At 51.6% G+C, this 13,609-nt stretch overlaps 1 protein-coding gene across 1 annotated transcript in view; it reads left to right on the forward strand.

Moving 5' to 3' along the window:
* Window positions 1-13,609, forward strand: part of LOC122203992 (transmembrane protein 132D-like) — a 218,905-nt gene that overhangs the window by 113,401 nt on the left and 91,895 nt on the right. The window contains exon 3 of the mRNA XM_042911160.1: window positions 11,261-11,444. Coding sequence (XP_042767094.1) covers window positions 11,261-11,444 — 184 coding nt within the window. The remainder of the gene's footprint in view (window positions 1-11,260; window positions 11,445-13,609) is intronic.

Raw genomic sequence — 13,609 nt, forward strand, 5'->3', positions numbered from 1 at the left:
TTGCAAGGTTGAGTAGGAGGAACGGTTGGAAGGAAAGGAGGGAGGAAGGAATAGTTCCTGTCCTCTGAGCACTCATTCACTTAGAGAATTACGCCTGTGAATAAGTGATTAATCAGTCAATCACGACTATGTCTTTTGATGGTGGTCAGGCCTCTGAGTGTGGTGTACAGGGGGTGCACTGAACAATTCTGGGTGCGTCATTCACACACTCAGAGTGGGCCATCCTTGAGGTGTGCGGTGCACAGCCTTCACAGATGTCTGAGATAGTCCTAGCCCTGGCAATGATGATTAAAGGAGATCACGTGGACACAGAGATGGCTGTGATTGTTGACCATTTTGTGGCTGCAGAACCTGAGGCTTCGGGAGATGAGGTGTTGGGTAACATAAGTCGTGCCAAGTCCGGATTCCCTCCTGGGGGCAAGTCAGTGCCAAGTCCGTTGTCTCAGCCAGTCCGTGTCACGGCCTGTGGCCGCTGTCTGAACTAGAGTGTGTTCGTGGTGACCAAATGGCCTTCTAGGCTGGTAAACTCCCAGTGCGTGGCATAAACTGTTACGAGGCCGTTGGGTAAGAGCCGTCTGAACCTATGAAGCCATAGGTAAAATAAGACACAGTCGGTTCCATTTCCTCACGTGACACCGATAACAAACATACCTCACTGCTCGTACGAGAAGATCGGACCTCCTGCCGAAATCCTTCCTCCCTGCAGCTTGGGGAGATTTTAGTAAGTCACCCATCATGCCCAAATCCAAAAAGGCAACATTGACTTAAAGTTTATCTTTAATTATATTTAAATCACAAGGCTTACCAGAACGTATTGACATCTACACCAAGAAATTAATTGACATTCTATTAACCTCAACCAGCAAATTAATTCCTCAGCCCCAGACCCTGAGCACTTGAAGGCAGAAGCAGTTACGTATTGATCGTAGGACACAGCGTGGCTTGTTTGCATGGCAGTTTACCAGCTAAGCCTCGAGAAACAGAGTCCTCTCTTTCGTACGAGGAATCAGCTAGATACATGTTTGAATTCTTTTTTATCGCAAAGGAGTCGAGCATCCGAGCCTCTCAGGGCTTGTGTTTGTCATGTCGGATGGCAGTTGAGAAAACCATTAGTGGAGCGAACAGTGATTGTCACTCTCCCTTAATAATCCTGTTCGCGTTTTCAAATGCATGTGGAACCTTCCTTCTACCCCGGCAGTTCAGCTTCAAGAGATCGTGGCCAGATGAAGAAGAACGCACTTCCTCTGTGACGAGGCACGAAAATCCCTCATCGGGACACCAAGAATTTCATTCCAAACTGTCTTCCTCTGATCTGTCTCCTGACGGAGCCTGCCGACGTGCGGTCTGAACAGAGACCCCCTCTTAGTACGTTCTCTCTTAAACAAACAAGTAAGAACGAAGGGAGTGGGAGTGGAAGAAGGGAGCAGCACTGAGTTCCCAGATGTAGCCGAGGAAAGCTTTTTAGCGTAACAATCCTCCAGGGCAAGGTCTAGGGGGACAAGCCGTCCCGGGTACAGTTGTCAGTTGGACGTCGAAGGCGGAAGGTGCTTCAAAGACAGACCGTTCCCCAGTCCCCAAAGGGGAGACGGAGCTAATTGTATATAATCGGTTCGCTCACCTCCCTTCCGGCTCCACCCCGCTCTGTGACAGTGACCCTGGTGTCCTGCCCAAGTCACAGCCCGGCTTCGCCAGAGACACTGAGCAGAAAGACTGTATGGCATCGTAGTTACCTGCTCGTGCAGCCAAGACGTGATCTCAATCTCGAAGAGTCAGCAGCCCTGGCAAGAATGCTAATGTGTCTGTGGCGTACAAATTGGATTTTTTTTAAGTAAAAAACTCCCAACACAAAGAAATAGATACAAAGAAAATAGCTCTCCGTCTCTGAGTATGCTCAGGAAAACGTCACGATGTGGAGACAAAAGTTGCTTTACTCTTTTTTTTCCTATGTTTGCAGCAGCCATTGTAGCTCCCGTCCGGGAGACACCCTCAGATGGGGGGGAGGTGAGTGGGGGCAGCTCCAGGACACTTCAAGGTCATTTCACTTTCAATGGGATTTGCTTTTCTTTCCGGTTTCCGATTGAAGACCTTTGGGGCTCCTGATTCCCCATCCCCCCCAACGGCTGCCTCCCTTTTACTTTGAAGTGTTGGAAGCCCTTTTTCACTGAGCTAACAGGCATGCTTTAAAGATCGTTTAAAGTCGATCTGGGGGCGCCTGGGTGGCTGGGTCGGTTAAGCTTACGACTTCGGCTCAGGTCATGATCTCGCTGTTCATGTTTTCGAGCCCCGCGTCGGGCTCTGTGCCGACAGCTCGGAGCCTGGAGCCTGCTTGGGATTCTGTGTCTCCCTCTCTCTCTGCTCCTCCCCGACTTGCACTCTGTGTCTCTCTCTCAAAAATAAATAAAACATTAAAAAAGTTAAAAAAAATAAAGTCAACCTGTAAAATAGAGGCTGCCGCATCATAGTGAGTCACTATAAATGAAGCTTGATTAGGAACCTACTTTTTACAAATGAAGCTTAACACAAAATATCAGGTGACTTCACCTTAAACATGCAAAAGTTGTAACAATGGCTTTATTCTCAGATAAAGATGGAAATCAGTACTGATTGGGGGGAGAGGTCACCTTTCAGAGAAAAACCCTCAGTTTTGGTCAGTTTCGAAAAAGTAACCTAGATTTTCATGAAATTGCCTCGAAGGCTTATCTTGCGCTTTGGTGAGTGGCATCCTGTGTTTCCAAAGTGCCTGTCTCCTCATTGTCCCTTGTCCCTTTTCTCTCTTTCAAACGCTAACTTGTTTGATTCTGCCGCGTCCTGGTTTGTCAGTCCTCTTAGGCATGAATCAGACAACCCCAGCGGCTGTCTCCAAGATTCCATTCACGGGTTTTATTAAGTATGACGTCCTTTCCAAGACGGGACATATCCCGGTGGCATCTGCGTGCCATTATGTCATGTGTATGAATGGCAGTCCACAGTGACCTCTGTGAGGGACGCTTAGGATGCAAATGTTCAGTGAGGAGAGATCGGCGTCTTCTGTCAACGGCACGTCACATCACTCTGTTCAGATGCAGGGAGCCCCCCATGGTTATTCAGGTATCTTCTCTGCTTTTAGGGGGTAATCGTACCCTTACTTGCTGCCGGCACAGGTGGGCCATTTGCTTCGGCGGCTCTGTGGTTCTCGGGAACGGTGACTACGTCAGCGGTGTGTCTGTTCCTTGCACATCTGCAGGAGTGGGTGGTAGCCAGTGGAGGTGGTCGTGGGGCTGGAAGACCTTGACCGTCAGCGGAACAGAACAGAAGTTCGTGCACACGCCACCAGAGTCAGCCCGCAGATTTCCCCCGCTGTCCGCGAGCCCAGATGTGTCTCCCCTACGGCCCTGTTTCTCTCGTGTCTGCCCGGTCTGCCCACATCGTCTCTGGTCCACCTCTGGTCCCTTCTCCACGGGACACTCACGGTGCTGTTTTCAAGCCATGAACCTTTGCTTAAGACAGTTCGGCGGACTCTCACTTAGATGAGGACTCCACGGCTGCCTCAGCAGGTGCGGATGTCCCGATGTGCCCCAGGATGCCCCGAGCACAGGAAGCGTCACTTGTGTTTCTAGACCAGGGCACGTTCATTCATGGGTTGACTGCCGGACCCCTAGAGCCCCCATATCGGACCCCAGCGGTGAGTCCCTCCAGGGAATAGCCACATGCTGACACACGGGCTCTACGAGGCACCTCTGTCATCAGAACAAGCTACAAAAGAGCCGTGATTGCGCCGTGGGAAGCATCCAGGTGTAGATCGGGAATTGCTTGGTCAGGAAGACGGTGGCCATGTTTCCCGGAGAGGCCTCGTCCCTTCTTGGGCCGACCTCCTGACCACCACCTATCTGTGGGCTGATTTGAAGAGCCCTCCTTCCCCTTTCCCACTGCAGACCCACCAGCATCCCCTGGTCAGGAACCCAAACCGGGCGATCAGATAGAGGGTGGGTGTGGTCACAGATTTCAGGGGGGCTCTCCCACCTTCCCCTGTGGAAAGAGCAAATAATCGCTGCCTGCCTCCCTCCCCCCCTGCCGAAGCACCCGTGCCTTGACAAGTATCCCCACCTTTGTTCTCTCTGCCCCCACCTTCGTCCGATTGACCCCGCTCTCAGAGCTTGACCTAGAGGAGCTCATTGATTGCTGAAAACAGGGGTGTGGCTGACAGAGAGCACCGGAACCCCGCCCGATTCAGAGAAGGGTGCCTAGGGGTCTCGGACCCACGGCGTGGCTGTGCTTCTCTTTGGGGCGCACAGGGCATGGTTTGGCTGTCACTGTCACTGGAGTTTGGGCAGGGCCCAGGATGACAGACGTCCTGCCGTGTGGGGCGTGGCTCCACACAAGGAAGCATTTGGCTCCTTACCCTGTTCGGCATTCTGACGTCCGGTGGACACTCCTGTAGGACTCCTAGCTCAACTCATCTCAGAGAGTGTCCCTTTTTTGTCACTTTCCCCCCTTTACAACAATCTATAACTTGGCTTAGCCTACTTTTCCTAGGTCAATTAAGATCATCTTGTACTTTCGTTATTACCTTATACACATAAATCTGGTCTATGACTTATTCTCCTAATTGCAGGATTTATTCCAGGGCCGGTGCATACACCTGTCTCTTTCATTCTCCTGTTTTTCTTTAATATGTTTTTTTTTTAATTTTTTTAAAATGTTTATTTATTTCTGAGACAGAGACAGAGCATGACTGGGGGAGGGGCAGAGAGAGAGGGAGACACAGAATCCGAAACAGGCTCCGGGCTCCGAGCTGTCAGCATAGAGCCGGACGCGGGGCTCGAACTCACAAACCGTGAGATCATGATCTGAACCGAAGTTGGTCGCTCAACCAACTGAGCCACCCAGGCGCCCCTCTCCTGTTCTTCTTAATGTAGAACAGTCTCACATCAACACTTAATTCCAAATTTATTCATCTTCGGTGGAAATAAATATTTGACTACCTCATAATGTCACCCACTGAAGATGTCCCCAAGCATTTGCACATTGAAATAAATGTTCTTTTATTGTTTCTAAAGTTTTATTTTTGTTTTTTTAAGTATTTATTTATTTTGAGAGAGAGAATGAGAGAGGGAATCCCAAGCAGACTCCTTGCTCCACACGGAGCCTGACATGATGCTCTATCCCACGATCGTGAGACCATGACCTGAGCTGAAATCAAGAATCTGATGCTGAGGCGCCTGCTCAGTCGGTTAGGCATCTGACTTTAGCTCAGGTCATGATCTCAAGGTTCTTGAGTAGGAGCCCGACAGTGGGTTTGTTGCTGTCAATGTGGAGCCTGCTTGGGATTCTCTGTCTCTGTCTGTCTGTTTCTCTCAAAATAAATAAGTAAAAAACTTTCCAAAAAAATTAAAACTGAAGAGATGCTTAACCGACAGGGCCACCCAGACGCCCCAAGATCGTAAAGCCAGCTTTTACGTCCGCTTCCCCATCACCCAGCACAGTATCCAACAAGCACCAGGAATCCAAGGCCTCTCCCTGGATGGGTGGAGGGAGTGTGGGGACGGGAGGAAGGAAGCCCTGAGGTCAAAGGAGGGGAGACCGCATGATGTGGTCCAAGCTGTGACTTTCCCATTTGTCTTTTCCAGAACGACTCTGGTTAGCAGACCTGAGAGGATTATAAGGTAGAAACAGAGGACACGAGAAGACAAATTTATGGTGACAAAAATCTCATTACAAAGTACATACATTAAAGGGTCTATGCATATTTTACTTCCTAATGAAAGGATTTTATTCTGAGAATGCTAATGAAAAAGTTAGGAGAAAAGACGTCCGTAATGGAAAACTGGAATACTGGCGATAATGTCCAAGAAGAAACAATTTGAGTAATATCCTTATTTGAATCTGGAAAATGAGATGTGGAGGAGAGGAGGGGGAAGGAGGTTCCTCTGCTCGGGAGAGACATCCGGTAACCCCGCGTCTGTGTCTGGCCCAGATCTCCAACGTGCCACCGCGGGCCACCGTTGGCTGGGTCTGGAGGATTCCTCCGAGCGGAGCCGGCGAGGCCGAGGACCCGGTGTGATGGCCCCTTTGCCCCTTCACTCTTTCGTCGTTTCTCTTGCCAGGCTGTCTCACGTAGCATCTGCCAGCCGCCTTTGGTGTTCTCCTTGCCTCAAAACCCCCTTCAGTTTCCCTGGAAGACAAAGCCTTGCATGCAAACCATTTAGGAAGGACGTGTCCCGGGAGACAGGGGAAGAGAACAGAGAGAGAGAACCCATGCACGTGGAGGGCAGCTCCAGCCCGACCCCGGGGGGGGGGGGGGGGGAACACTCTGGAGTGGGCAGGGTGGCTTTGGACACTCAAGAAAGAAAGGTATCTGGGGAAAGTCACAGGTCAGGGTCGTCAGGAACAGCAGCGCTCACCAGCCAGAGGTGAAGCGCGTGGGAATGACACAAGGGGTGAGGAAGTAATTTCCGCCCTGTGGTAAATGACTCTCATTCCCATGACCTCTGGGGAGTGTTCTGAATTGTTGGGGGGCAGGGAGCGCATCTCAAATTATTTTCTAAGTTCACAGACACTTAGACACGAGCTTCACCTTCTCTCCGGCTTTCCTTTTGATCTCAGAAATGTCACCCAGTTATCTTTGAGAGTACCGTGTCGCAGAGCCTATTTGGAAATGGAATCTCTGGGCTTCCCCCCGCCCCTCACCCCACCAGCTTCCCCCGGACGCTCACGCCGGAAGCCAGGTGCCCACGTGGGGGCTGGCAGTTCAGGCATTGACATGCGTGGACTTGCGTCTCAGATGCTTCCTTCTAGATCATTCTCTTACTACCAGGTCCGTGTCTATGTGGTTTCTCCTCCCTCCGATGGAGGGTCGGCTCTCCTGTCCAGAGCTCCCGTTTCCAGGTCTCTGCTTGGATTTGTAGACACATCATGGAACTGAAAGTCGGCTGAGGACCCTTTTTAAAGGCAGCCTGATGTCCAACTCTCTTGTCACAAAAGTGTGCGAGCTTTGCTTGTCCGGTTTGTCTGAGGCATCTGGTCTCCTGGTGTGGCGCACTGACCTGTGTTTCCCCCGGGGGCCGAGAATTGCCCTCCTGGATCTTCATCGCTGCTCAGCACACGTGTCTTGCCCCGGAGAACGAGGTGGGGGAGCCCAGCACACGGAGATCAAGAGTAGGCATGCCCACTCACTTCTCCCGGTTCCTTCTGCTGTCAGCGGGGCGACCCTGCTAATTTCTTGGCCTCCTTGAACCTAGCTTTTCGTCTGCAACTGGCAGTGAATCGCAGCTCTGTATTGGTACACCGTGAGGGCTACACGCATGCCATAAGACGTAAAAAGCCCTTAAAATCACTGTTTGGGACATGAGAGCTACTCGGTAAAGGTTAGTTGTTTGCATCATTCTGGAAAGAGCTGCGACGATCCGAAAGTGAGACTTTTTCTTTCGAAAATGGTGCCCTTTTTGGCCTCAGGATGTGCTGAGGTGGTCTTGCAAAGCCTCAAGCTTCGTTTTATTTCTTGGGTTTCTGAGCCATGTGGCCTTGAGGGTTGTGGTCACCGTCTATGCCTGAGAGCCTGGTTATCTGAAAGGGCATTTCATTTCCCTTAAATGTTGGGAAGTCTCCAACTGTGCCTTTGTCCGCTTGAAGCAAGGTCTTCTTAGCGAGAAGGTTTAGATCTTGAACCCAGCACACAAAAGCGACCGCGTGAGGGAAGGTTGTGGAGGAATGGGAAGAAGTCTCCAGGCCAGGGAGACGTGCTCATCTCTGGAAGGAGGACAGGCTGCAGAAAGGGGCTTCCCAACCCAGATGGAGGGAGCCAGCGTGCAGGGATCTGAGGTGCCCGTGCGGTGAGGGGCCGCGTCCCCACTCTGCTCCCTGCCACTTATCAGCCGCAAGCGAGACAGGACAGAGAGGCGGCCTCTTGGCTTTCCTCTGCTGGTAGCACCCACGCAGGCAGAAGAAACTAAAACCATACGTGGTCCCCGTGGCCAGAGGCTGGCAAGTCCCCAAGTCTGATGGCGCACGGAGCGTGTCCACGCAAAACCTTCCCGACTCCACAGTATCGCCCTTTGCGTGGAGCTCACGCACGGAGCGCATCCTTGTTGCCCGGTGTTTGATTGGCCTGGGGGGGGGGCAGGGGACGAGGGAGGCTGCAGGGGTGGCCTCTGGACACGTCATGCTTCGCCACCCCCTGCGCCTCCTTGGCTGGCGTTCTTTTCCTATCGTTCCTCACCCTTGTGCTCATGGGCATCTGAAACCTTCTTCACAGCTCCCCTGTGCCTTCACTGATTTTTCCAGGCATACCTTCCAAATCCACTAACTGAATACATTTTATTTCTAACACATCATTTCCAGAATATTTCCCAGAGCTCCAATATCCATATAATTACACTGTGTCGGTTGTTCACAGTCTTGGTGGCGTGGTGGGGTCGCCTGGATAAAAAAGACGGACAGGTGGAAGGAAGGAACAAAAGGAGAGAGAGAGAGAGAGAGAAACTCAGCTGGAGTGGTGCCTGGTCATCGGTTTATTTACAAAGCTCCCCCAGCAGTGCTCACGCACAGGCAAGACGAAGACCATGGCTTTAGGCAGATTGTACGAGCGCTCGCGTCACCTCCTGTGCTTACGCCCTGTAACACAGTAGACTCCATTCTGATGAGTACCGGGCATCAGACACTGCTGGGCACGACTTGGTGCAAAGCAAGCATCGGCCCCTCTTCAGGACGCTCACGGTTAAACACACAAACTGCAAAGGTGCAGTCCTTAGCTTTACACTTCAACACGAAGAAGCGGTCAATATCGCCAAGTAGGCAAGCGTCCTGCAATCCCGCACGCGTTAACTATTTGCAAAAGTATTAAAATTCAGATTTCCACCGACCCACCAAGACACGCAGGACGAGCTAGTCTAAAGCTAGATCACCATGTGCAGAATTTACAGGAGAAACTACCAGGAACGTGCCCCAAAGCCCGACTGCATCAGAATCACCGAGAAGCCCGTGCGAGCCAAGGAATCGTTCGAGAAAAACACACATTTGCACGCAGTTTCAGAATCCACGAGTCTGCTGTGGTCCCCGGGTTAAGAATTCCCAACAAAGGGAGTTTTTATCACCACATCAGAGAGAGGAGAGTCCGCTCAAAAGTGACCGTGTTTCTTTCACATCTCGGCCAGGCAAGGGACCTAAAAGGAAAAGAGAAAATAAACTTTATAGAGAACCGGGCAAGGTTACTGAATGAGTAAAACTAATGAAGTACGTAGAGCCCTTTTAAAGTTCCTGGTGTTGCTTTTATGGCTAGCTCTTGCCGAATGGGAAGAATTTACATCCGTGGAGAGGTTGACAAAGGCTTTTCTGAGTAGAGTGAGCTCCGGAAGCGAGGGTGCGGGCAGTGGGAGCGGTGAAATCCAGTGTCAAGGGGAGCGAGGACTGTGGGGTTTTGCTGGACGTTAGGTCACCTGTGAGGATGCAGAACAGAAAGCCGTGTGTACGGCAGGGTCCCCGCTCCACTGCAAGGTGTCCGCTGTGGCGTGGGGTCCCTGAACATTCTGTCCTGTAGATCTCGCTCTCCTGTGAGTAGGTGGAGAAGGCAGGGCTCGGTACGGCCGCAAGAAGGACGCGCCATCTCAGGAACGGGGAGGAGACGCCAGAGTTCTCGTAAATCCCAAACCCAGAAAGGTGTGTTCAGCATCCTGACCGCAGGATCCCTCTGCCTGTGGAAATGCCAGGGGGAGGCTCCAGCCAGGCGGTGGCTGACTCTTGATCACAGCCACCGTTTCTCAGAGTTACGCTTTCTTGCAGAGGTCGGGAGAGAGGGAGTCCTGTGGGGTTTCCATACTCGGTGCCATATTTTTCCTGATCACCGCTCACCGTCCACTGCAGCTACTCCTGCCACTGCCCCTGTCCCTGTCCCTCCCCCTGCCGATACTCTTGTCCCTGCCCCTCCCCCGCCCCTGCCACTGCTCCTGTCCCTGTCCCTGTCCCTGCTCCGTGCTAGAGCTGCTCAAGGAGAAAGTCAGCCTCTGGGGTTCAGTCTGGCCTCTTTCCTTTCCTGGGATGGCTCCTTGATCTCACTCCTCTGTTCCTTCTCACCCCCCCCTTCCTGTTTCTCCTCCTCCTCCTTTTCCTCCCCCCTCCTCCTCTTCCCTCCTCCCCCTCTTCCTTCTCCTCCTCCCTTCCTCCCCTCCCCTTCCTCTTTCTCCTTTCTTCCCCCTGCCTCCATTCATTATAGCTGCCCCTATTCCAGTATTCCAGCCCATCCCCTACTTTGAGAAGAAAGCCCCCGGGAAGCCCCACCATCTGCCTCTGAGCTTCTTCTCGGGTCTGATGGTGTGAGACACATGTTTCAGTAGCTCTGTGTATAGAAGAGGACAAACCTTGTAGTTCTGAGTGTCAGGTGTCAGTGGTCATTTTGCAATTACGTGACATCCGAATCTTCAGAGACGGATCTGACAGGTGAGAGTTGCGTTGGCCACTGAGGCTTAAAAAGCATCTCTCGTGGCTGCCTCCCCGGCTAATCCTTCCCTGTACCCTCTGCACTCTTCCCTCCCTCAGGGAGTGGCCGGCCCCAACCCTGCCTTTCTTCCACCCATGATATACAAGAGCAGGCATTTTGTGAAAGCAATCTGTGAAGAGGCAGAGGAGGTGGCCGGTTAATTAAACTGATACAAACAGTGGCAAAGACCACCCTGATAGTCTCACTTGGTTCGTTTCCAGACGCATGTTTACAGGCGAAAAACGTGTAAACACTAATAATTGCTACGATTACTCCGATCCCCAAGCGACATCCGGCCGCTTCTCCTGCCTATCAGCATGGCCCCCGTGGCCTCACCCTCCCGTTCTTGCCTCACCTCTGTGTCTGTGCAGCTCTGTCTCCCCCCCACCAGATAGCAGAGCCACGTCTCTCTCCCTTGGACACCTTGAAAGTTCCGGGCTGGCCGTGGCTCTGGAAAGTCCGATATAAGCAGCCTATAGATTTCGGGGAGTGGGGGAAAGAATCCTAATGATGATGAGGGGATGAGGCGAGGGAAAGCATTTAGGAAAAGGCATGCCCGCTGCTCATGACTCTCTGCGAGCGCCTGCTCAAACACAGGGAGCGGTGATGTCTCAGACCAGCCCGGTGCCGCGAATCACGGTGGACGTGGCATGTTTCTTTGACGCTGCGTCTTGAGACGCCCTTCACGGGGACGATGGGAACACACACGCGTGCACGAGGACGCACGTGCGGAAATGACAGGTGCGGCCCAGGGCCTGCTGAGCGTCACCACTCGCCAGTCTCTCAACGTTGCTCTTCTCTGCTTCTCTCTAGTGTGGATGACGCCTCCGATGAAGTCATGCAGGTTGACGTACAGATAGAGGAGCCCAGTGACCCGCCCGCCACACAGCTTGTCACGTGGCAGGTCGAGTATCCAGGAGACATCACGTCTGACTTGGGCGTATCCAAGATCTACGTGAGTCCGAAGGACTTGATGGGCGTCATACCGCTGGCCATGGTAAGAAGGTCCCTGCCTTGGGCTGTTAATACAGAACCCAAGGGAAAGAAAGGCTCCAGGCTGCCCCCCACACCTGGCGGGGAATTGTCAGAGAACCAGGAACCGGGGGTGGGGGGGTGGGGGGACCTGACCCGCGAAGTCTGCTGCACAAAGCTGAGTCTCAAAACTGTGTTCTCTCTAAATCATATTCTGAGAATATTAGTTACAAAATCATCAAACTCCAGGTATTAGATTTGGATCTTCATTATATGAAAAATATGGATCATTTAATAAATGTGCTTCCATCATACAGTGTAGACTTTAACAATCTCAAATACATCCGCCCCCAGAGACCACATCGATCAAGTGTGAGGGGAATGTCGCAGGTCGCACGGCAGACGCCTGCCCCCTCTCAAAGCTGCAGCTAGCGTCAGCCACGCAGGAAAGCCACGCCGGCTTCTCAGTTCTTACGAGCTACCGATTTTCCCGGGAAGCCATAAATCCAGTTTGAATGTGAAATGCCAACCTGTTCGTGTTGGCAGCTAGTTAGAAGTAAATAAAACACGACCTAGGAAAGAAGTTAATGGTATTCCATTCTTAGGTTACCTGTTTGGAAAAGATTAAAGACGGTGAGTCTGTCTACGTGTTCTTTAGGGTTCATGAAACAGAGATGGGCTTTTCTCCTTGGAAGGACCAGCCCCTGGTTTCTGTGTCACGCAGTCCACCGCCTGTGGGAACACCCGTCCTCCGCGTTCCCCTAAGCGAAACACGCACATGCCCCGTAGAGCCCTGCCTGTACCTCGGACTCTTCAGGAGCCCCTACAGAGGAACGATACCTTTTTTAATCGTGAATTTTCACAGCGCAAAAGCTTGGGCATGTTGGTCTGCCGACCATAATGTGAGCTTTCCCCTGTTTATAAAAACTACTTTTCCTGTCGGATGTAAAACATGAGTCGACTTATCCACTGCCTGCCTGGTGTCTCCTCCACACCATCTATTAGAAAATATCGACAAGTGTTATTATATACGTAGAGAAAGAGCATTGGGAATCAATCTTTCGATAAAAGGTAGCATGGACAGTTGCCTAGTGACGGCAGGTTCCTTATTATGCCATTCGTTAGGAAATGTAACTGTTTGGGGTACGTCCTTGATAAGGGCTCCTTTTAACTTTGTTTTGTGTGGTTTTTTTTTGGAGGTGCTAAGCCTCCCTTGGTGTATCTTTCCACGTGTGAGGGTAGCACTCCTTTGGTTAGGCTATTAGTGAGTGGTTCTATTACTGGGGATGGCAAGACCATTTATCTCGAACAAGGAATTATTTGAATTTGCTCCTGTGCAGCACCTTTGATCAAATGAGCTCTTTGCAGTACTCAGCACGGCTTCTGTGGCTTTGCTCAGCGTAGGTTAGCGTCCTGTTCGTTTCCCGCACTCAGCGTTTCTCCTGCCTCACGTGTCCCTGACGCCCCCATCACGTATCCCCAACCCCACCGTTCCCCGTAACACGCATGAATCCCCACTCCGACAAGGCGCCTCTTGGGCCTCTGCTGGTCTGTGACCATTTTCATCTTACCCCGCCGTCTAGCTACAATGGGTGTAGTACCGTACGATCGCGTGATGAGACAGCCAAGACCTAGTCGTGCCTTTCGCCATTTAGGAATTGCATTTGTTTGAAATCAGGAGGGCTCCTCGCCCACCCAGCCTGCTCTGACCCAGCCAGTAATGGCTAAAATCCAGATGCGTTTCTTTTTTCACGTGAAGGAACTCCTAAGGTTAGTGGTCTGGTTTCGGTGTGGTGGCCCATGCCTCGTTCCTTCTTTCTTTCTGCCTCGGTGGTTTGAGGGCGTGACTTCCATCCTCATGGTAACCCTAGGGTCCAAGATGGTTGCCGGAGGGCTGGCCAACAACATATCCACGCTCGGTAGACCAGAAAAGGTCAGAAGTGAAGAAGCTCAAAAAAATGAGCTTTCAAGAAAGAAGGATCCGACACAGTATTTCTGCTTACATCCAATCGGCACGTAGTCGTATGGCCGTACCTCGTTGGAAGGAAGGCTAGTTAATCTCTATTTTAGCATGGCATGTTGCTTAAACTCTGTTGCAAGGAAACAAGAGGAAAATGAGTATTTGTGCAATATTTGTCACAATCCTCCTTCCTTTCCACTTGAGGAAGTGGAGACTCATCTTGAGCACCT

This window comes from Panthera leo, chromosome D3 (assembly GCF_018350215.1).
Source record: "Panthera leo isolate Ple1 chromosome D3, P.leo_Ple1_pat1.1, whole genome shotgun sequence".
Lineage (NCBI taxonomy): Eukaryota > Metazoa > Chordata > Mammalia > Carnivora > Felidae > Panthera > Panthera leo.